Source organism: Phaethon aethereus (assembly GCF_964289735.1).
Source record: "Phaethon aethereus genome assembly, chromosome: 7".
In the NCBI taxonomy this organism is placed as follows: Eukaryota; Metazoa; Chordata; class Aves; order Phaethontiformes; family Phaethontidae; genus Phaethon; species Phaethon aethereus.
The window spans coordinates 26,309,555-26,331,559 of record NC_138583.1 but is presented as its reverse complement, the minus strand read 5'-3'; the positions used below and the strand labels follow the sequence as shown (position 1 = coordinate 26,331,559).

The following is a 22,005-nucleotide window of genomic DNA, read 5'->3' as shown; positions in this document are numbered from 1 at the left end:
GGCCGGGACAGCGTCACCCCGGGAGGAGTCTCAGCCGGGACAGCAGCACTGGCCACCAGCTCCTGTGGGGACACAGAGGGGGTGGCCCTTGGGGGGCTGAGCAGTACCCACTGGGGAAGAGGGGCTGTGAGCCCCCCAGTGTGGGGTACACAGAGAGGATGAGCACCCCAGGGCCCCAGGACGGGGTGCCCGGGCTGTGCACCCAGGCTCTTCTCCCGACGGACCCCTCACGTTGCTGCTGCCACCCACCCGCTGCCCCCGCATGTCCCCACACCCACCCAGCTGCCTGCACACCCCTCGCCCCCTCCCAGCGCCCCAGCAAGGAGGTAGGTCTGGTCTGTCCCACACCTCTGCCCACCCCACATCCTTGGCCTCCTTGGGTGCTTTCAGCGGGGAGCAGGGGTGCGCTGGGGTGCAGGTGCAAGCAACCAGTCATTCCCCATCCTCTCCCCAGAGACCTGAAGAGCACCCACAGACGAGGTCAGCCTTGTGGGGTGTCTCGGTGGGCTGTGGATACCCCCCCAGCGCGCCTTCAGCCCAGGTCCCGAGAGAGGAGCACTGCCATTGGGGTCCCTCTGCGCGGCCGGATCCAGCCCTGCTGGCGCCTTCCAGACCTGCCGAGGGGCTGCACCGGTGGGGTCTTTCCATCTTCTCTGCGTGCAGGGAGGGACTGGGCAGCCCCCCACCCTCGCCAGACCTGAGATGGGTGAAGGCAAAGGGATGCAGCCCCCCGCACGCACCCCGCAGGGCATGGAGCGGCCGTCTCCTGCTGCGGGTTACGGCCGGATCCCGCGCGCGTTATTTACCTTGTGCCAGGCAGGCTGTAGGCGCAGACTCTCCATTGCTTTTGCTTTGCTGTGTGCACCCCCACAACTCCGGGCAGGACACAGCAAGGCACGGAGAGTGGGTGGCACGGGGACATCACTGTCCTTGTGCGATGGAGAAGGAAGCTCGGATGCAGGCTGCTCGCTGCCCGGGCGCCGCGTTGTGCTGCTCTGGCCACGCTTTTGAAAGTATTTTTTCTTTCCAGTGCTGAGCTGGATTTCTCCCAGAGAGATCCATGAGTGATCCCTGTCATGTCCTGGGGAATTTATTTCAGGGAGTTTTTTAAAGCTCACACTTATTTACAGCTCCCCATGCCCCTTCTACCTGCGCAGGCCTTCAAAGGAGGTTTGACAAACTTGAAATATTGCTGGAACAAAACTGATCCCAAATGGCAACCATTTTCAGTGGGAGCATCCCTGCTCTGTAGTAAAAGCTGCTAACCTGGAGCCAGACTCACCTATCTGTACTCATCAACTTTTACTTCCCGGGTCTAATTTTAGGGATGTTCAGAGTAAAAGCTGAGCAATGGCCTCCAACAGCTTCTTCTGAATGAAGCTCAGCCTCTGGTGCTGTCTAACAGCACAGATTTAACCTGCTCTCCTGAAGCCAGCGGCCAAAAGAAGCACAGAGGCCGTGGAAATTATTTCGAACAAATCGCCTTTGCTGAGAGCTGGCTGGGAATGCACCAAGCTCCTGCTTCTGCAGCAGGTTCAAGCTGGGGGACGTGCTTCCCCAGCTGGGCTGAGCTTTGCATGCTGCACCCAGACCTGGCAGTGCCTAGCACTTGAGGGTGGTGCAAGCCACAGGCTGCTGTTGCCTGAGTCCGGCTTAGCGCTAAGGAGGACCCTAAAAAAAAATTTAAAAAAATCACTCCCACAATGTTGCGAAGCGACCTGCAATGGGGTCTTGTGAAGGACGTGATAAATATCTTGGGGAGGGGCTGCTGGCGAGGATGCGTGCTTTCACTGAGGCCTTGCAAAGTTAATGCTCCTTGGATGAGAAACAGGGAGCAGAAATGTGTGTTATCGGTCGGAAAGCACAACAAGTGTCAGTCCGGACACCAGCGGACTCCTCATCTTGCAACCAGCAGCAGAAAGCCTGGTAGGACTGCAACAGCCTCATGGCATCCGTGGGACGGCCGGGCAGTGCCAGGAGAGGCTTGCAGAGCCCTGCGTGTCCGGTCGAGGGCGCGGCAGCCAGCATGCCCAGCCCTCGGCAATACAGCCCACCAAAAATGAGCCCTTCCCACCGCAGGCAGGCAGGTATTGCTCTGTGAGGGAAACTCCTAATGGCTTACACAGGTATGATTTGCCACCTTATCCTGCCCCAGCAGAAAGCAAAGGCAGAGCGTCAGCACATAAGCAGCATCAACCTGGAATTTGGGCGAGACCAGTGGCATTCAACTCCGCACAACAGCAGTACAAACATTTGCAAAAAAAACCCTGGCCCCAGCCCTGTCTGGGAGGCAATGTTCGGGGAGAGGTTTGTGCAGGTATCTCATGGGAATGCAGTTTTCACCCCAGGGACTGTCTCAGCCTCAGGATCCTGCGCTGCCCCTGGGATCACATGTGCCACCCTGTGGATGAGGCCTCAGCCAAACCGGCACACGCTGCGTGGGAAATACAGTTAGAGAGGGCTCCTGCCGGCAAGGCAGAGCCAAATCAGGAGAATCAGGAGACTGGGCCAGCGGGGAGCTCCTGCAGTGCAGCAGAGGGGTGAGAGCCTTCCAAGCAATGGGACCGTGGTCAGATTTGTTCCCAGTTTCCTCTCCACTGCCTGGGCAAGCTGGGCTCCTGCCGGGGCAGGGAAAGCCCTGCCTGGGGCACAACAACATTAGCCACGGCAGGGCCACCGCTGGGGGACACTCGAGTCCTGCCCAAGAACAGGAGAGGGAGGGAATCGCTGTGCTGTGCAAACACTCCCGCAGAGCTTTGGGAGTCAGAAAACTTGTTCTTCTTATGCTTTTGTAATTTTTTAAAACTTTCTCCCTTACTGCCTGACAGTGGGGAGGTCTCGGTGTGCAGCCAGGGGCAGGGCAGGTGTTTTTTTAGCATCCACAAGGTCTTTCCCCAACCCACTCAGACCACCTAGACTGGCAGGTCAGGCTGGCATCATCCCAGGGCGGCAAGCAGCCGGGGTACACGAATATCAAGGTTTACAGCCATGCTGATGTCCCACCTCAGCAGTTGCTGCAGGCAGGGATTGGGGTGGCAGCTGAAATCAGTGTCCCTAAAGCTCAGCTCCCACAGTCTGGCTGTGTTGCTGGGCTGGTCATCCAGCCCAGCCAGGAAAGCAAACAGGGCTTATTGCCAAAACACCCGGAGAGCATGTCGTGGTGGGGCTGAGTGACACAGGGGCCATGTGCGCCGGGGTGGGGGTCTGGGACCTGGAGGGACATGTGTCCCAGGGAGGGGGGCAGAAGGAGTGTAACCCCCAAGGGAGATTTCTGTACCCCAGAACTCATGGATCATGGATGTAGGGGCAACAGGCCAAAGGGGATGCTTCAGGCCACCAACTGTGGCATGGCATTCTGCTGTACCTGTGCCAGGTCCTCCCGATCCCTCATCCCAGCAAGTCCTGGGCAGGGGCTGAGCTCAGATACCTGGTGCCCACCTTGGCTCTGTTGTTAATGTTCATGAAGCCGTGGTGTGGTGCCTCAGTTTCCCCCCAAGAAGGAGACACACCTCCAGGCTTGGTGCTGCTGACCCAGGACCCCCTGTGGATAAAACAGAAGGAGAGTATGGTCAGGAAGAGCCCTCAGAAGACGGGACAGGGTGGAGGGGGGACACATCTACTCCAGCCCTGCTGCCCCGGGCTATGGGTAGCTGTGCCATTGCAACCAGGAGCCTTGGCAGCTCCCACCGCCCTGCGTCCCCCCTCCCCAGCCCCCTGCCAGCCACTTCACTTTCACTGCAGCTCTGCTGACCTGCCATTAGTTATAATGCCTGAGCCAAAGCAGGAGGTCAGCGCAGGCTGGCCCGTACATAAATCAGCTCGCTATGGGCAACGAGACTGGGGGATGGCAGTGACAGGCACCCGCCACGTGCTGCAGGACCCCCCTCAGCCCCGGGGTGCTGCCCAAGGGTGGAGGCCTTGCCCCACCCCCCTCACATCCATGCTGTCCCCCCAGGGTCATCAGGGTGGTGGGAAGCACTGTGCCACCCGCCCCGGCCGGTTACAGGGGAGACCAGGGACACGGCAGGGTCCAGGCAGAGAGGAGTTGCATGGCCCCCCGCAAATGAAGCAGGGGGGCTGAGCCCCTGAAAGGCTGGAGCAGGAGATGGAGGACCAGCTATGGAGATGTCTGCAGCAGAGCTGGGCCCCCGCCGGGGCAGAGGGGTGTCACCATGGGGCAGAGGGGACGGTCTGCGGGCTGGGGGGACCTCCCGCTGCCCTTCTGGGGGGAGCCTGGGTGGAGGCGGCGGGATCTCCGCGCCTCCATGGGGCTGGCTGAGCTGCCGAGCCCGGAGGGACCCAGCAGCGGCCGGGGCTCCCTGCAGCCTGCCCATCGCTGCCGATACCCAGTCCTCCAGCTCCCTCTGCTGCCTGCGAGCATGGCGGCTGCCCGAGCTCACCGCATCGGGGCTGGAGCGGCCGGGCGCAGCTTCTCAGCTGCCCAGGATCCCCCGCAAGGTCCTCACCCACGGGCGACGGGGCGACTTGCACCAGCATCCCTCCCCAGCACCCCGGTCCATTGCCTCGGAGAAGGGGTGCGGGCAGGGGATGCTCCCGCACGCTGCTGGGGCCATGGGACACCCAGCCCCGAGGAGCCCCCGCTGCAGCGGGGCAGCCCGGCAAGGATGGGTGGGTGGCTGCAGGCCCCGGAGACCCCGAGGAGGGACAGGCCGTGTGTTGTGGTTTAACCCGGCTGGCAGCTAAACACCACACGGTCATTCGCTGACTCCCCTCCTCGCAGTGGGGTAGGGGAGAGAATCGGGAGAAAAAAAGTAAAATTTGAGGATTGAGATAAAGGCAGTTTAATAGGACAGAAAGGGAAGGTGAAAAGAAGAATAATGATAAAAGGGTATACAAAATAAGTGTTGCACAATGCAACTGCTCACCACCCACTGACCGATGCCCTGCCAGTTCCTGAGCCACAGCCCCCAGCCATTCCATATGGTAGGGAATATCCCCCCCGGACAGCCGCGGTCAGCTGTCCTGGCTGTGCCCCCTCCCAGCTTCCCGGGCACCCCCTCGCCTGCTCACTGGCAGGGCAGCATGAGGAATGAGGAGCTGAAAAGTCCTTGACTGAGTGTAAACACTGCTTAGCAACAACTAAAACATCAGTGTATTACCAACATTATTCTCATCCTAAATCCAAAACACAGCACTATACCAGCTACTAGGAAGAAAATTAACCCTATCCCAGCTGAAACCAGGACACCATGGCAAGAGCTCAAGCCTCAGTATTAGACACTGGAGACTCCACGCAGGGACTGCAGCTCTGAAATCCAGGTGTTTGTAAAACACTCCTGTCAGCTTAGCTGATTTTTTTTTTCTCTGGGTAGACACATGCGTCCACACAGACACATGCTGTAAGTGTCAGGAGCTGCCGAGCAGCCAGTCTATTTCTTTTTAAAACTTGACATAAGCAGGTAAATTATCCCCAAGTAATGCATTTACCACGAGAGGGGAAACGTCAGCGCTGCCGCCACCACCAGAGCGCCTGCCTCCCATTCCCCGCAGTGACAAGGAGCCTAAGTTATAGCCCTGTTGGAGAGACAGTGGGTTTGTAAATGCCTCTGTCTGTGCTGTTTTCCAGCCCGACCAGAGCCCATTGATCACCAGAGCAGGAGTAAAGCCAGCAAAGTGAAGCAGGAGCTGGAAAGGCGGAGGCATGCAGCTGGAGCTGTGCACGGAGCTGGTGCATCCTTGTGGGACGCACAGCTATGCTGTGCCAGGAGCTGGGTGCATGCAGGGATGCTCACATCTGGCCTTCCCTGGGACTTCTGTGTCCTTTCCCCGCTGGGAAATCCCTAGTCTGAGGACAGACTGCCTCTTTTACCCCTTGATCAAGGTGGTTTGCTTGGACCCGGCAGCCATTGCAAAAGGGTTTAAGCCAAGAACCCTATGGCACTACAGGGTGCAGGTCCCTGTGCCAGGGTGGTGCAAGCAGGGAGCCTTATGGCACATATAGTCAGTGTGAAACAAGGCTGGGTTAGGGATGGGGACTGAGCCTTTATTTGGCCACATCTCACAGTCACTAAATGCTACCAATGCTATTTGCACCCAGCAAAAACCAGACCTTGGCCAAAGAGCAAACAGCCTCAGGAAAGGCAAGGAGGAGGAAAACTGAGGCACAGAGCGGCAGTGTAGCAAGTGGACATGTCCTGGGTTTGATCCAGGGCCTCAATACTGGACCCTTTTGCACTGTAGCACAGCCAGTGTTGAGAGACTTACCTGGGCAACACATAAACTGCTTTGAGTGAATTTTCCCCTCACAGACAGGCAAAGGAAGGGCTGTTTGCCCAGTGTCTGAACTGAACCTGAGCAGCCTGGGGACTCACATCCCACACCGCAGCAGCTCTTCAGCAGCATCCCGGCTGCTTGCACATGCATTGAGCATGGAGGTGGCATCCCAGCACCGTGGGACTCAGCAGACTCAGAGTCACGTTGGACCCGCACCACAAAAGCCATTCTCTACGGCTCAGGTCGGGGGCACGGATGCTCCAGGCACAGGAGTTGCTCCATAAGACCTAGTGTGCTTTAGGCACATGGTTGCTGCCCCCCCCCACTGTGAAGCTGCCCAGAGGCATCCCCACTGTGAGCCCTGCACAGAGTTGGGATGCCTCACGCAAAGGTTAGGGATGGCCAAGGGGTTGCATTGGATCAGGGCACTCAGCTCATGAGATCTTACCTGCAAGTCAGAGGCAGGTTGTTTCCCATAGCCCAGGTAGGGAAATCGAGGCAGGGATGGCTGCTGGGACTTGGGGAACAGGCGAGGGTGGTGGTGGGTCTCTCCTGGCTGCACCATCACTGCTAAGCTGTAGGGAAAGTCACTTGTCAACCAAGCGTGAGGCCTCTGTGCAGACCACCCCCATGGGATTGGGGTGAGCACCCCCCACCCAGCTGGGAGGATGATCCTGGCGTGCCCAAAAGGCACCGGCTCCGGGCTTTGCTCCTCCAGGCACAGCCTCATGCTGACCACCAGCCCCTGCCGTAGCCTCCACCACAGTACATGGCACGGCATCCTGCCACGTATCCATGCCATGCTCCTGTCAGGCAGCCCTGCCATCACCCAGGTGGGTCTTCAGCCGGAGATCACTGGTGCTGGAAACAGAGACACTGATACTGAGCATCGACACCAGGACCTGCTGCATCCCCTGCTGCATCCCTCGCTCCCGCTGCCACTGGCTGCCCAGGCAGGGCTCTCACTCTGCACCCCCCAGCCCTGAGGACACCCCACAGGGTGCTATGACACCCACTGGGCCCCCCCCAGCTGCACCCCAGCAGCCCTTCCCTCATGGTCCGTGCCTCGGCAACATCGCCCGGCCATCAATAGTGCTTGGTTAATTAATTTGATGGGAACAGCAGGGACCACATTTTGCATTTAGTGAACTTCTGAGAACTTCCAACCTCATCTTCATAATTGGCCTCATAAATTTGAGGAAAGAGAGAAATCAGCAAAGCTAGAGGAGCGCGGGAGGCGGGAGAGGCCCCGCACGCGGGCGGGCAGGCGGGCGCCTGAGAAGTGACTCTATTTGGTGTCCTTATTTAATTTTATTGCACAGATCCATCTTCGCCCGCCCCCTCCCTGCCTAGCCCTCTCTCTCCCGCTCTCCCTGCTGGGTTCACCTAATCATGATAAATTCATATTCATTTCCCTGCCTGCTCCGGCGGGGGGAGCAGCTCCCTTACATTCACCCGGCCGTGCTGCCATTAGCAAATATTTACTCATGAATACGAAGCACCAGCGTTAGGAACCGAACCACCCCCTCTGCACCCCTTTTTCCGCAGCCCCGGCACCCACCCTCCCTGCACGAAGACAAGCATGACGGCTGAGGATGGGTGTCCTCGCCGCAGGGTAGGGAGCAGGGTGGGAAGAGCTGACAAACACTCAGAGCTGCAGCGACTTGGCCCAGGCTTTTTCTTCCTTTTATCATGGAGGGCAGAGAGACACTTGATATAGGGGGGACAGAAATCACCTGAGCCTCCAGTCTGGACCCAACTTGGGGGTGCAGGGATGACAGGGTGGGAGCAAGGGGCTCTGCAGCAGGAGCTGAGCACCCATCCCAGCTCCCCGACTTTCCACTCCGTCTCTAACCACTGCTGCGTTTGGGTTTATTTTTAATTTTCAGGATGATCAGACTCACAGCCAGGGAGGGTGGGGAGGGGGTGTGCTGGGGAGGGGGAATAGCCAAAGCCCCTTCCTGGGAAGCAGGAACCAGGCGACATCTCATTAGAGATGCTTAAAAACTGTCTTTGCTCACCCTGCCTGCACCCATCCTGGGGGCTCAGCACCCACCTCCTCCTGGGCACCCCAGGAGCCCCATCCCTTATACCTTCTTCGCAAGTGTATAGGGGTATAGTGTAAGGCAAGCCGGGGTTTAGAAGAGGCAGCAGCTGTGCTGGGGTAAGGGGCCAGGCCCTGCCCTGCTGCAAGGACTAAAGAGGGGTCTCAGAGGAGCAGGGGGCCTCAGGGGATGCCAGGCTGGAGTGAGGCCCTGGCTCGGGGTCTGCAAGCGCCTGGGAGGATGGAGGGCAGGGTTAGGGGCACAAAGAGGAGCCTGTGTGGGGCAGCTCTGTCCCCTCCGTCCAGGGCAGGAGGGACTGCCCAGCCCAGGGCTGACTCACAGTGGGACGCACGGTCCAGCCCCTCGTGTTTCTCCCCTTGCACCAGGACGAGGGAGAAGCGGGAGCCTTCAGCATCAAGAAACGTCACCCCCCAGCTGCTCTGGACGAGCTCCTTGTCACGTTCCTTCACCTCTTGTCCCTTTGCATCCACCTTTGCATCTGCATCCAGAGGAGAAGGCCTCCATCCATCCTGGCTGCAGCTGGCCACAGGAGGGCCCTCTGCCCCCTCCAAAGCTCCTGGACAGGGATTTGTGGGGTGGGAGGGGACAGACAGATATCGGGCCCCTTCCCTCACAGAGCAGGGGACTGGCAGGATATCTGCCCCAGCGGCCTCGACATGACATGTGTGCACTAGGGCCACCCTCACTGCCATTTCCCAAGGGCTTGAGCGAACAGTCACGCTCCTGAGCGGCCCTGGCCCGACATGTCCCCGTGTCTGGCCTCCCCCCTGGCAAAAGCAGCACAAGCATGGCCAGGGCTTTGATGCGCTGCTGCAGCACCCGTTTGGCACCAGGGTGTGAACTGTGTCCCTGGAGAGGGGAGTGACAAAGGGGAAGGAGCTGGGGCCCAGCAGTGCCACATCTCCCCCACTTCCAGCAATGTCCCCAGCACATGGCTCCAGTGAGAGGGGCAGCCCCAGCCCTGCAGAACAGCTTGCCCTGACAGCCAGAGCTGGAGGCCAACCTGTGTTCGTCAAGGGGTCCAGGTGAGCAGCCCCATATCCAGCTCCCTGCCCCAGCCCAGACAGAAATAGGCCCGTGCCCAGGGCTGCCAGCTATAAAGCTCTAGGAAAAATACTCCAGGATCATTCCAGCAGCCCTGGAGGGACAGGGAGACCACATCCAGCCTCCCTTTGGGGCAGGATGATCCCCAGCCCTGGATGAGGCCAGCTGTGGTCTTACCCGACCAAGCCTGGGTGACCCTAAGGATGGGGACCCCCTTCTCTCCAGGGCTGGTCCCTGCGGTGCACAACCTTCCTGGGGAGAACGTGCTTCTCCTGGACTTCCCAAGGCCTTGGCAGGAGGCTGAACCCCCTTTGCTCCCAGAGAACCCAGCCCAGCCCTCACTGCCTCTGCCTGCCCACACCAGTGGCCCCTGTCCCTCTCCAGCTTTTCTGTCTCCCTTTTGAGCCAATGTTTCTTGCTGCTCATCTCCACGTGCTCCCTTGGCTTCCAGGCTGTTCAGATTCCCCTTGGACAACCAAAGCATTTCCATGCTGTGTTCCAGGCACAGGAGACAGAGCCACAGCCACCTCCCATATACCCTACTCTTTGATGAAATATGGAAAAGCTGACAACAACCCCTTCCTGACTCTACACCTAAAGTAAGAGCTCAGCCCAAGGCTCAGAGCTTGGGAATTTCTCCTTTCTCTGGGCACAGCTGGCCCCAGCTCAGCCACGTGGCCAGCTGGATGCCAGGACAGAGCCAGGTCCTGCTCTGCCATGGGAGGATGGTGGCCAGCAACACCCCTCCCTGAGCTAGAAGTGGTGATCCAACACTGTGAAGGTCTCTCCTGCCTTCTCCCTGCTTGTACTGAAAACAGGGAGACAGGCCAGCACAGGAGGGACTCCTGGTCAGCCAGAGGGAAAAGTCCCAACAGCTGCAGGACAGATGGCAAAAAGACAGAGATGTCAAGGAAAAAGATGTAAGGACTTTATTATACTTTGAATTTCAAAGCACTGAGACATGCCAGAAGACATTAATTTCTATCAGGTGTTCAGTAGAAAGGCTGGGCTGACAAACGACACTGCTGGGGTCAAGGCCACCCCAGCAAACAACCCAGCCCCTCTGCTGGTGCCCAGCAGCCACGGCTGGTGCTGAAGCAACAAACTGTGCAAACCCCCCAGATTTAATGCCCTTGTGCCTGCCCTGGCAGCAAACACGCAGCTTGTCACCGCATGTGACAAAGACACGGCAGAGTGCAGGGTGGGTGGCCGGGTCCCCCACAAGACAAGGGAGCGGGAGGCCAGGTCAGACCCAGAGACCAGCTAGAGGGAGCCCCAGAGTCCTGGCACCAAAACACCTTCCTGGCAGCCAATGCCGCAGAGCAGCACCTCTGCCAGGAAGAACCACTGCAATACCCGTAACTGAGACAGAACACTGAAAGTCTGGGAAATTCATCCCCAGAATGTAAAAACAATTGAGGTTTCCTGAGAAATAAAATTCACTCCCATGAACTGACAGGACCAGCCACATGTACATGTATACGCAAACACATACTCCTTTTCTCCAATCAAAGACAGATGACTTCATAGCTTCCACTCATACAAAATGGGAAAGCTTTGCTTCACCCAAATTAAAACTAAATTATCTCATTTCTCTCTCTGCCTCCATGCCTCCTATGTACCAAACACACAGCCCTGCTGGGTTACATTCAGTACCATTACATTCAAATCCTTTCTAAGCACAGCTTCCATGAACTTCCAGGTCCACTCCTCTTCTGCACTGAGAAGAAAGGAGCCCTTGGAGCCAGACTAGGGGGATCACAGCTCTCTGCACTGGAGGACCCTCAGCACATGACGGACTGAGAGCAAGCAGGCACAGCACACTGGGGCCCTGCGCCTCCCTCAAGGCTTACCTGGCACCAGCCCAGCCCCGTGCAGTGGGACCCACCAGAGGACACAAGTCAGTTCAGATACAGGGAAGACACAGCAGCAGCAAATGCCAGCAGTGGTGAGAAGGGGGAAGGCCTGTTCCAGGGCCAAGCCAGGCCCTGGCTGCCTTCATACATACATCAGGCCAGAGATGTTGGGGTGTCTGCTCGGACACAGAAAGAGACACATCCCACTTCCCCCATTGCCAAGCACTGGGAGGGGTTGGATCACAAGGCTCGGCAGCCCAGCCTTGAGAAGCTCCCCTGGGACGAGCAGGGCCAGGGCAGCCAATGGGCAGCAAGGCCCTTTGGCAGCCAAGGGCTGCCTGACAGCTGGGACACAAGAGGCTGCATGTGGCATCAGGCAGCACTTCCAGTGTGGTTCCAGCCCACAGCCTTTGCTGGGTGAAGCCACAGAGCTCTGCCAGCAGAGAGACCTGCGCTTGCGAGGAGCCCCAGTTTGCTGGGATGTGTTCCTCAGTCTGCAGTCACCTCAGAGCAGCACCCTTCAAAGCAGCAGCACGGCAGCAGGCTTTCACCAGTCCCGTTCTGAGGGCTCCCGGTAAGGCAGCCCCAGCTGAATGAAGACATCTCTCTCAGTGGGAGTGGGCAGTGTATGGCCGGATGCCACCTTGACACCTCCAGGGCCTCGCACCACAGCTGAGCTGAGGGCATGCTCCGAGAGGCTCATGCCCTTGGTCTTGGCCAGGGCCCGCATGGAGCGGTTGAAGTGAGCTGAGCCAGTGAAGTAGAGCAGGGCGCAGGCAAACTCACTGTAAGGCACCACAATGATGTCAAGCCGGCGGTGACACCGGGCCGGCCCAGGGAGGCGGCACACCCCCAGGTACTTCTTCTGATCACCATTGTCCTCCTGAGTCACCAGGTCATCTGTAAGGAAGCCTAGGGAGAGAGAACAGGCACAGAGAAGCTGAATGGTTGAGACATGGTGACACCTCCACCCCGAACTCTCCACTGTCCAGACAGCAGCTGAGGTGTCTCATAATGTGCTGTGGGACCCCGAGGGCAACTCAGCCTCAGCCTGACAGCCTCATGCAGACAGGAGAAGTCATGCTGAGCTACAGCAATACTCCTTCCTTAACACTGGCTGCAGAGCTGCTACTGGAGCAGGGCCAGGACCAGGGGCAGTACTTGGGAAAAGTGATCACCTGCCCTTCAATGAATGCCATTCTCCTCATTGCCTCAGTTTGGCCATGTGTCCTGGTTTCAGCCAGGATAGAGCTGTTTTTCTTCACAGAAGCCAGTGTGAGACTGTGTTTTGGATTTGGGATGAGAAACTGTTGATAATGTGCTGATGTTTTGGGTTGTTGCTGAGCAGTCAAGGACAGTCCAGCTTCTTGTGCTGGCCTGCCAGCGAGCAGGCTGGGGGTGCACGGGGAGCTGGGAGGGGACACAGCCGGGACAGCTGACCCAGACTGGCCAAAGAGATATTCCCTACCATCCGACGTCATGCCCAGTACATAAACTGGAGTTGGCCGGGGGGCGGAAATCGCTGCTCGGGGACGGGCTGTCGATCACTGGGTGGTGAGCAATTGCTGTATTGGGCATCACTTGTTCTTGTACGTTCCTTTGTTGGTATTATCATTGTTGTTTCCTTCCTTCTTTCTGTCCTATTAAACTGTGTTTATCTCAACCCACAAGGTTTTTTTCCTAATTCTCTCCCCCGTCCCACTGTGGGAGGGGGAGTGAGTGAGCGGCTGCATGGTGCTTAGCTGCCAGCTGGGGCTAAACCACGACACCATGCCAAGAACAGCTTCGAGCACCATGTTCCAGTCCCTAGCCCTCTTACCGCTCCTGTGGAGGCTGTCAAGCAGCTTGCTGAAAACCCCACGGTGAGACTGCCCATCTGGGTGAGTGACCAGCACATCCACATCTCCACAGGTGGGCTTTCCCCGACGGTAGGAGCCACATGCCACACACACGAGCCCAGGCTTCAGGGCCAGGGCAGCTTGTCTGACCTCCAAGAAGAGAAAGAGGGATGAGGAGTCAGAGACCAGTCCCTTCATGCCCTTTCCATGAAGACAGCAAAGGATCTGCCCTGCATCTCCAGGGTCTCCACACAGAGCAGACACTGGCGGGTGTGGCAAACTGTACCACCAAGGAGGCTGGCCTGCTGTCAGGAGCCACAATGAGCCAGGGTGGCCACCATCCAGTCCTGCAAATGCCCAGCACACTGCCACACAATACAATGAACTACCATGGGGTAGTCATCATCAGTCATCAACTCTTGGGATACTGGGCTGGAGCTGTGTTGGGACAAGCAGGAAGATGCAGCAATGCTGAGGAGGCAAAGTGTGGCACAACCTGTCAAAGCCTTGTTTCTGACACAGCAGGAGAGAAGAGGTTTTTAAGCTCTCCCGTGGGCCAGGAGGGCAAAGCTCACCAGTTCTGCCCACAAAGAAAATCAGTTCAACACAAGATGGTCACAGGTCCTGTTTCAGGAGCAGAGATAGGCTCATGGAGAGCCTCCCCAGCAGAACCCAAGACAGCAGAGTATCTGCAAGTGTCCCTTGGAGTCCACTCCTGCGAGAAGTTCTGCCTTTGCAGGAGAGCTGAGCTTCGTGGCCTGGAAAAGCCATAAATGTCACAGCATTTTAGACTGAACGGATGCCAACATGCCATTGCCAGCAATCAGACACATATAATCAGAACTTCCTCTAGTGCAGCCACCTCCAGGCTGGACCCCAGCTCCTGTTTTGTGCAGTGGTAATTCTGATGGCTTCATTCATTAAATGCCTAAGAAAGGATCCCAGGTCCTTGAGCAAGGAGTAAAGTATTCTTGGTCTGATTGTGCCAATCACCCTGCTGGCAGCAAATAATTAGGGGCTCAGCATTTCCCAGTGATGAGACCATCACAGAGGCTGGGGTTCAGGAAGGCAGTGTCCATGCCCACAGCCCCTTGTCACTCTTGGGGATCATCCTTCATTAGCAAGAGATAAACCCATTAACCTTTGCCCCAGAGGTGCTCCAAGAAGCCACAAGCCTTTCTCATGCGGAGCAAGCCCTCCTCTGGTGTCCTTGCCCCCCTTCTGGCTTTAAATGAAGATTTCTAGAAAACTCCCAGCCCCACCCAAGAGCCTAAAAGCTCCTCAGATCTCACTGTGACAGGCAGCACAGACAGTGACTAATCCCTCATTCTCTCTCCTTGGCCTGGATCAGAGGTGTGTGCGTGTGTATGGAGGGGAGCACAGTAATCCCATCAAGATAACAATAGACCCACTCCCAAGAGCCAGCTCCTTGACACAGCCTGCCTGGGAAAGGGACCGCTCACCACCGAAATGGCTAATCCAGCACACGAGACTGACACCCCAGCAGGAGCCTGGCAGGAGTGTATTCTTCGTGGCCAGGCCCTGTGGCCGAGTGACAGGGTCATGCTGGCTGCTGCTTCCATGGTGATCAGAGAGCATAGGGGTAGCAATGACAGTGTCCCCCCACAAGCTCTCTGCTCAAATTAGGGTACATTGGCTTAGCACCCCATAATCCTGGAGTGCCGTGGCATACTAGAGCAAGCAGTACCCATCTGCAACCTGAATTCCCTTTGCTTCCAGCAAGGGTATCCAAGCTCTGTACTCCCACTGACAACCAGCTCACAGGGTTCTCACAGCTTCCTTTTGAGAAGCAGCACCAGGGAGACAGCTCAGCAGCCTCAGCTGAAAGCAGACATCTCAGAGAAGATGAGAGGCAGGAAAGAGGAGCTGGAAACTTGCTCATCCCACCATGCCACAAGCAGCCTTTTTCAAAGCAGTGTGTAGAACTGACACCTGTGAAGTATCATCCTCCTTGCCAGGCACTCAAACTGAACCTTCCTACAGGGCAAAGTAGGTGGCTTGTGTGCCCATGCCCAAAAAGGTGTCCCCCAAGCCCTGACCCTGCTCAGAGGAGAGGCTGAAGAGCTCAGCTATAAGAACGAGGGGCATTTCAACAGCAGGCACCCTCCCATCAGGTCCCAGCAGGTACTCCACTCTGAGCACCTGGGGACGAGCTACTCACGGTCTGTTCTATTTCTGCGGCTTCCTCCCGAGGCATGCGTTCCAGGAAATCCTCGTAGTGCTTCAGCCCCACAGCTTGCTGGCTGGTGAGAGTCGCCTTGGTGTGGATATCATCCAGCGTCCGGAAACCCTAGTGCAGACCACGTGATGATATTCAAACATCTACCAAGACTTTACTTTTCAAGCACTTTCAAGCAAGATTTGGGGAGATTGTATTTAACCTGTCTCAAGTCCAGGCCAGTCACAGCTTCTGAGATCACATGTAGAGATCACTTGGAGCTCAGTTCCTAAAAGAAGGGATTTAGGCAATCCCACTACCCACACACACCTCTAATCTCCACCCCACAATGACTTTGGATCTTAACTAAACCTGACAAGGCTACTGTTCTTAAGGCACAGCTTGAAGGAAAACAAGTGAAGTGCAGGTAAAAGAACAATATTGCAATGAGGGAAAGCCTACAGCATGAACACAACCATATTTTTAAGACAGCAAAGGATCCAGTCACAAACCAAACACTAAAGGAAACAAGGCTTCATTAGCTCTGTGCTCAGGAGATAAACTGTTGTTCAAGAAGGAACCTGCCCAGTGGGCTGGGGTGCCCCTTTTGGTACAACTAATTCAACCTCAGTTTTATAACTTCCAGGCAAGGTGGACGGCTGCTGACAGCAACAGGAGGCAGCCGGGCCAACAGGCCAGCAACTGGATGAGGAGCTTTCATGGCCAAGATGCCCTGGTTCAAGCCTGGCTCTTAGCAATGTCACTGCCATGAGCAGTGGGAGATGACCTCCAATCAGTGATGTTAACAGAAGAGGCAGTGTGTCCCCCACTCCTCCTATCACACATCTTTGTCCTCTACCCCCATCCAAACTCGTCTCAGCTGGGTGCACTCTGTTCTCCCCAAACACACCTACAATGGGACCCAATCTCATAGCTCCTCCCAGAAAACCAGATTCAAATCCCATCTGTGGATATTTGCAATTGGAAATTACTTGTGAAAGTGATTCTCCTACACTCAGCAGCAGTCTTCAAACCATTGAGAACCTCTTGTGTAAGGCACTAAACTTACCTGCTGGTACCACATCTGAGCTGTCTTGACCCCTGCTCCCCAGATGCTGGAAAACAACTCCAGCACGGGCACACTCTCACTGATGTGATCCAGCTTGCGCAGGTGCCCACTCTCCAAGATCTCCAGGATCTTCTCTGCCATCCGCTTCCCAATCCCAGGGATTTTACAGGCTTCCTAGCAAGAAACCAGAGCCGCTACTGGTAAACTGAAGATCACAGACAAGCTGGGGAGCTGCAACCCACTCAGAGCCTGGTCAGCCATTTGATCAGTGATTGGTAAGTGGCAGGAGTAGCTCTGCCTGATGGTCTCCTCTCCGGCCCAGGCTTACATAGGCTACATCGATTCAATGCCAAGTAGAAAAGGACAAGCACAAAGAACAAAACTGAAACACTAATGTACTGAATGGATGGACTGTCACAGTCAGTAAGGCTCAGATCCAGTTAGTTTTATATACTATCTCAAATGGTGGCCAGTTGCTGATGCTTAAGAGGAAGGTGAAAACGTCCCTGCATTGTGCCTGGAGAAGGCATTTATCTCATGAGTGCTCAGATCTGGCCCTAAAAGGCTTGGGCTCCACTTCTCTGCTGTTCTGAAAACACTGCAGTTGGTCAATGAATCGCAGCTCACACTTGCTATACAATTTCCATCGAAGTTGCCACACAGGAAGGAATTCCCAAGGCCTGAAAATAAGCTATTCCATGTACAGAAAGAGGAAGGGATCTGGCTCATAACAGAACTAGGATGCTGAGTCTATCTCCCTGCTCCACCACCCTGGGAAAGTGTTTTACCTGGTAGGAGGTGACTGGTTTATGGTAGCTCTTGAGTGCATTGATGGCTTTGGAGTAGCTCAGAGCTCTCCACTTGTCCCCCTGGACAGAGTAGGCCTTTGCCAGCACTTCCAGCTTCTCTGTGATGCACTGGTTGTGATTCTCCTTCTTGCTCTTGGAGGACTGGGCACAAACCCACTTGCTGGGGTTTGGCTGGGCCACTGTGGAAGAGCTTTCACTGGTCGTCTCTGATGATTTCACAGGGTAGCAGCCAGAAATCAATGCTTCCAGATCTCCCTGGGTGACACTAGCATCTTCTCCTTCACTGTCTTCATCATCAGAGTCTTTCTTTAGGGAGAGGTAGAAAAGCAGCCATGTGAGAATAAGTGCATGCCTCACATATGTCCCCTTGGCACAGGCTGCTCTTGAGAGTAGGAAGCCAGAGCACTAACCAGCCTCCAGGGCATGCAGTGCTCAAATTGCCATCTCTACAAGTGGTTGGTTACATGCACACCATAGCTCTTCAAGCCTCAGGCTACACGTGCACCCCTTGAAGCTATGTGCACATCTCGCAAAGCACAGGAGGCTAGAGACTGCTGTCCACCTGTGATCCAAGCACACATGCGCCTCCTCTAGCCAATCCCCGGAGACCTAACTGAGGTAAGACACCAGTTAAGTGAGCAACTGCTGCCAGCAGCATGGTACGACAATGCTGAAATCCCTGGCTGGGGGAGATCCTGACTCTCTACTCCCACTGGGAAACCTCTTGCTGGTCTGGTGGCTGCATAGACACATCCCTCATATTCAGACTCTGCACCTTCTACCCTGTCATGCAGATGACAGGAGACAGGCACTGAACTCTTTTCACGTTACAGACACAAAATCTTAACAGGGTAGTAAATTACAACCCCCCATTTTCCCCATGGCAATCTGCAAGAGAAAAGGGGGAGGAAGGAATGACACAAAGGACTCCACATTCCTTAGTGACAGAAGAAAGAAGCAATGTATACATTTGCTGATACCCTCAGCATTAGGATTCCTCTGTGTAGACTTAAGAAACAATGAGCCTTGGCTTCAGGTAACGAACAAAAGGGGATAGAAGTGGGAAGTCTCACAGAGGCTTTGTGGACTGCTTTGCTCACTGGGGTCCCCCTCTCTCCCGATGTATAAACACAGGAGTCCACGAAGATCCAAGAGCTCCTGTGCTGTGGAAGTAACCCAGAATGGCACAGGGCTGTTTGCAATTAGTCCAGCAATTACATGGGGCACACAAATCCTGTTAGGATTTTCTGCAGAGTGTCAGCCTCACTAAGTCAGAGATGTATCCTTACAGTCTTTGGTTCTGCTGGCTAAGGAGGTCTGGAGACACAATTCCTGCAAGTTACAGAGCTGAAGTCTTTAGGCAGGAGATGCAGGATGTTTTCCTTTTGTAATCTCGTTTTATAACACTGAAAACTGTATCAGACTGAGGATTTGATAGACTGAAGCAGTTTTATTTGCCTTGAAACCTTGAAACACAACTCCCTTAAAGCACGGTTCCCTCCAAGGGCAGCAAAGCCTCAGAGTGTTCAGATCTGTTAGTAAGCCCCTTAAAAGAATTTAAGGAGCATGTTACCCAACCACAATGCAAACAGCTGGAGCATGCAATTCCCATCCTCCCCGTCAGCAGCGTAACATAGGTGAAACAGCATATAAACCCCTGACTCTCTATGCTTCACCAACAAAGCTGATTGACTCTTCACAACCATAAGTGCAAAATCAACTAGTCCCATTAGTGTCTAAGATACTCCAGGATCCTACAACAGCTGACTTGCTAGAGCTGGGTGACACTGGCATGTGCATGGTTTGTCTGGACCACAGCACAGGAGCCAGGATAGCAGCAGAAATCCAGTAGCTGAGGCAATGTGCCGCTTGAGAGGGAGGCAGGCAGCCTTGGGGAACAGCCCCAGGGTTCAGCTAGTGAATAATTGGCACTGCTTGCAAAGGCTGCCTTGCAGAAAACTACTGCATCCAGATGCCAGTCACACAGTGGTTGCTACAGTCTGACTGGTAACAGTGTTTCCTCACAGGAGTTTACATCCAAACGCAGAACTCCCAGAGCAGCCCCTGTTCAGTATGAAACACTGGCACGCTCGTCATCTCCTGGAGAATAAACATCGACCCAAGCTAGAAAAGACCCTGTGCTTAAATGGAGGCTACTTCTAAGCTGAGATTGCAGCTTCAGCTTTACTATTTAGCTAGGTCTTAAAAGTGGTTGGTACTCTCTTTAAAGCATATCCTGTGGGTTCTCTCCTCCTCCCTGAACTCACATAGTCCTAAGCTTGGGACAAGGGATTTTACTGAATTGTCTAGAAATATTGCTTTTGTGCATAGACTAACAGGAAATATCATTGCTTGAGGGGATTTAAAAGAAAAAAAGGCAATAAGGCTTCAGAATCTAGCAGCTGTTTGACCACGCAAAGCAAATGTGAACAGAAAGCAGGGCACATACCACAGGATCCGTAACAGTACAAAAGATCCTTTTTCACATTAAGTGTGAGATTTGTTAATAACGATTCCCACTAAATTAGAGTTACAAGAAACAGCAAAGATGGGGTAACTGCAGAGGTGATGCAGTCAAGAAGCAGCCAGCTCTGTCTATAGCACACTGGATAGCAAATCTGGAGAGAAAAGATTCCCCCCTACATATATTCAAGAGAAAGCCTAAAACAAAGGAGTCCTCAGTTGGCTGCCAGTTAGGGAGTAACTACAGGGTTTTGTGAAACAAAATTTGGGACTGTGTTAGAAAACAGATGCCAGCATTACAAGGCAGCTGCTGCTCCAAGAGGTCTGGGATAATTTTGCTACAGATAGATTTGAATGATGCCAATGCCCAAAAAGAACTCGGCAAGCGTGAGCAAAAATACAGAGCAAGGAAAGAAAACTAACAGCAGGTCAGAGAAGCTGACTCACAGCAGAGTCCACTAATAAACCAACACAGATATTTTAAGCACACCACCACAATCGTTCAAGTGGCAACCTGATCCACTGCACATGTGTCTGAACAGGGTGCTTGCCAAGGAGGGGAGAATGGGTCAGTACGGCTCAGGCAGAAACACGGGATGAATTATCAGAGACAGCTTCCTGAAAGGGAGATATTCTCAGCCAGGGAATATTCCTCAAAAGGACGTAAGGGAAACGTGATCACCAGAGTAAGCTGATCAGAGCACCAGGACTGCTTCAGCTGGAAATGTTCTGATGGAGACAGGAATGTAAGAGGTGTTGTTTCTACTTTTAACACCTAAAAGGGAGAAGCAGTAACCATGTCCACAGCCTGAGTCTGCCAGCACAAACCCACTGAAACATCCAAACACCTTCCCTTTGCTGAGAAAATCTGGCATTGTATCCCTGGAGGGATGCCCTTAGGCAGGAAAAGCAGCATGCAGGATCTGTTCACAGGGAGAAGGGCCTGTGCGGGAAGCCTCACCTCAGCCAGCTGCTGCTGTCCAAGGGTGCCCAGGCCTTGCTGTGGGGAATCCTCCACCTGTGCTTCAGTATTTCGTTTCACTACTCCCTCCTCTGCTGGGAGCTGGATCTCTTCACTGCCCAGAACCTGCTGCTGCTGCTCTTTCTGCAGTTGTTCCTCCTCCAGGTACCTGCCATAGATCAGAAGCCTTAGCACAGGAGAAGGAAGACTTCTCAGTCCCCAGAAGTTTGACAAATCCTTCTGCATGTTTTGGGATGGAGCAAACAACCCATATGAATTGTACTCCCTCAGATCACAGATTAATTACTCTGGTTTTGGCTCAATTGCCCAATTTCCATCCAACTCGCTGACCTGCAACTTCCACTCCTATCTACGTCATTCTTATGACTCCTTCTCCAAAACTTTGCCAAAACATTTTGATCCTAACCTGTGGCTGCCTGCTGCTCCATTCCTTATTTCTCCTTGTGCCTAGTTGTCAATTATCTCTCTACTTTTCATCTGTAATAAGTAAGAAAAAGCACTTAATCCTCAGCATTTTTAAAAGAAATCTCCTTGTTAACACTGATGGATTAGGAATAGGTGCCTATATCATCTGTAGCAAGTGACAGGACTCCTCTTAGCACTTCTGGGCTCTATTCCACCTTTTGCTACCCCACAGAACGGCAACTGGTCACAAAGCCACTAAACTTCACACTCTGTACGAGGAAGAGTGACTTTGAGTCATGGCCACAGGAGCTGCAAGGAGTTGCAGTCCAAGATTTTGAGCAGAGGTCAAATTTTAGTTTAGGATAGAAGCGCCGTAGGAAGGGATGACAGCATGGCATTTGCATACCTGTGTGGGATAAAGACACCGTAGCCAGTGGTGCTCAGCAGCTTCTGGTCCCTAATGCAAGCACTTAGCCAGGATGCCTTCACTACCTGCAACCTTGAAGGCAGCTTGGTTAATTTAAGGAGACGAAAGGCCCGATCACAGTCCATGTCTTCAGCCACAATGACGTGCGTCACCTCTGAGGAGAGCTGGTTGTGTACAACACCCCCATTCTGGACAATCTCTTTGTGGAAGATCTCCGTCCTGGCTTGGCCGATACCAGCTTGCAACACGTAGGCAGTGACTGGTTTCAGCCATTCCGCTGAGGAAAAGACAGAGGAAGGAGCTCAGTGCCAAAAGAAACAATGTCCCAAACCAACTGGGCTACGTAATCTCACAAAGGACTTAACGGCACCAACAGTGGCAGGCAGTCTTTGGGGGGCACCAGCTGGACACATCAAAGCAATTCAGGGGCCAGAAAAAGCCTTTTGGGGAACAGCACCTCCAGTTAACAAGCTGAGGTAGGAGTTTTATATTCCACATCATGGGCATGCAGGACTTACCCTCAGGTATCTCTGTTCCTTCCTCTTTTAAAATCTTTGGAGGGATGCTTTTCCCTGAGTCATCCCTCACCTTCTTCCTCTTGGGAAAGGCTTTGACAATCCCTCGTGGCTCCAT

The 22,005-nt window shown here is 54.5% G+C and overlaps 1 protein-coding gene across 1 annotated transcript; it reads right to left on the bottom strand.

The window, feature by feature from the left end:
• Nucleotides 1-11,747: 11,747 nt before the first annotated feature.
• POLL (DNA polymerase lambda) lies at nucleotides 11,748-22,005 on the bottom strand (the record flags this gene model as incomplete). Its single annotated transcript, XM_082002366.1, has 8 exons — nucleotides 11,748-12,112; nucleotides 13,020-13,188; nucleotides 15,221-15,349; nucleotides 16,287-16,460; nucleotides 17,075-17,401; nucleotides 20,520-20,688; nucleotides 21,352-21,649; nucleotides 21,891-22,005. 8 exons carry the CDS (start codon nucleotides 22,003-22,005, stop codon nucleotides 11,748-11,750), a joined length of 1,746 nt encoding a protein of 581 aa, XP_081858492.1.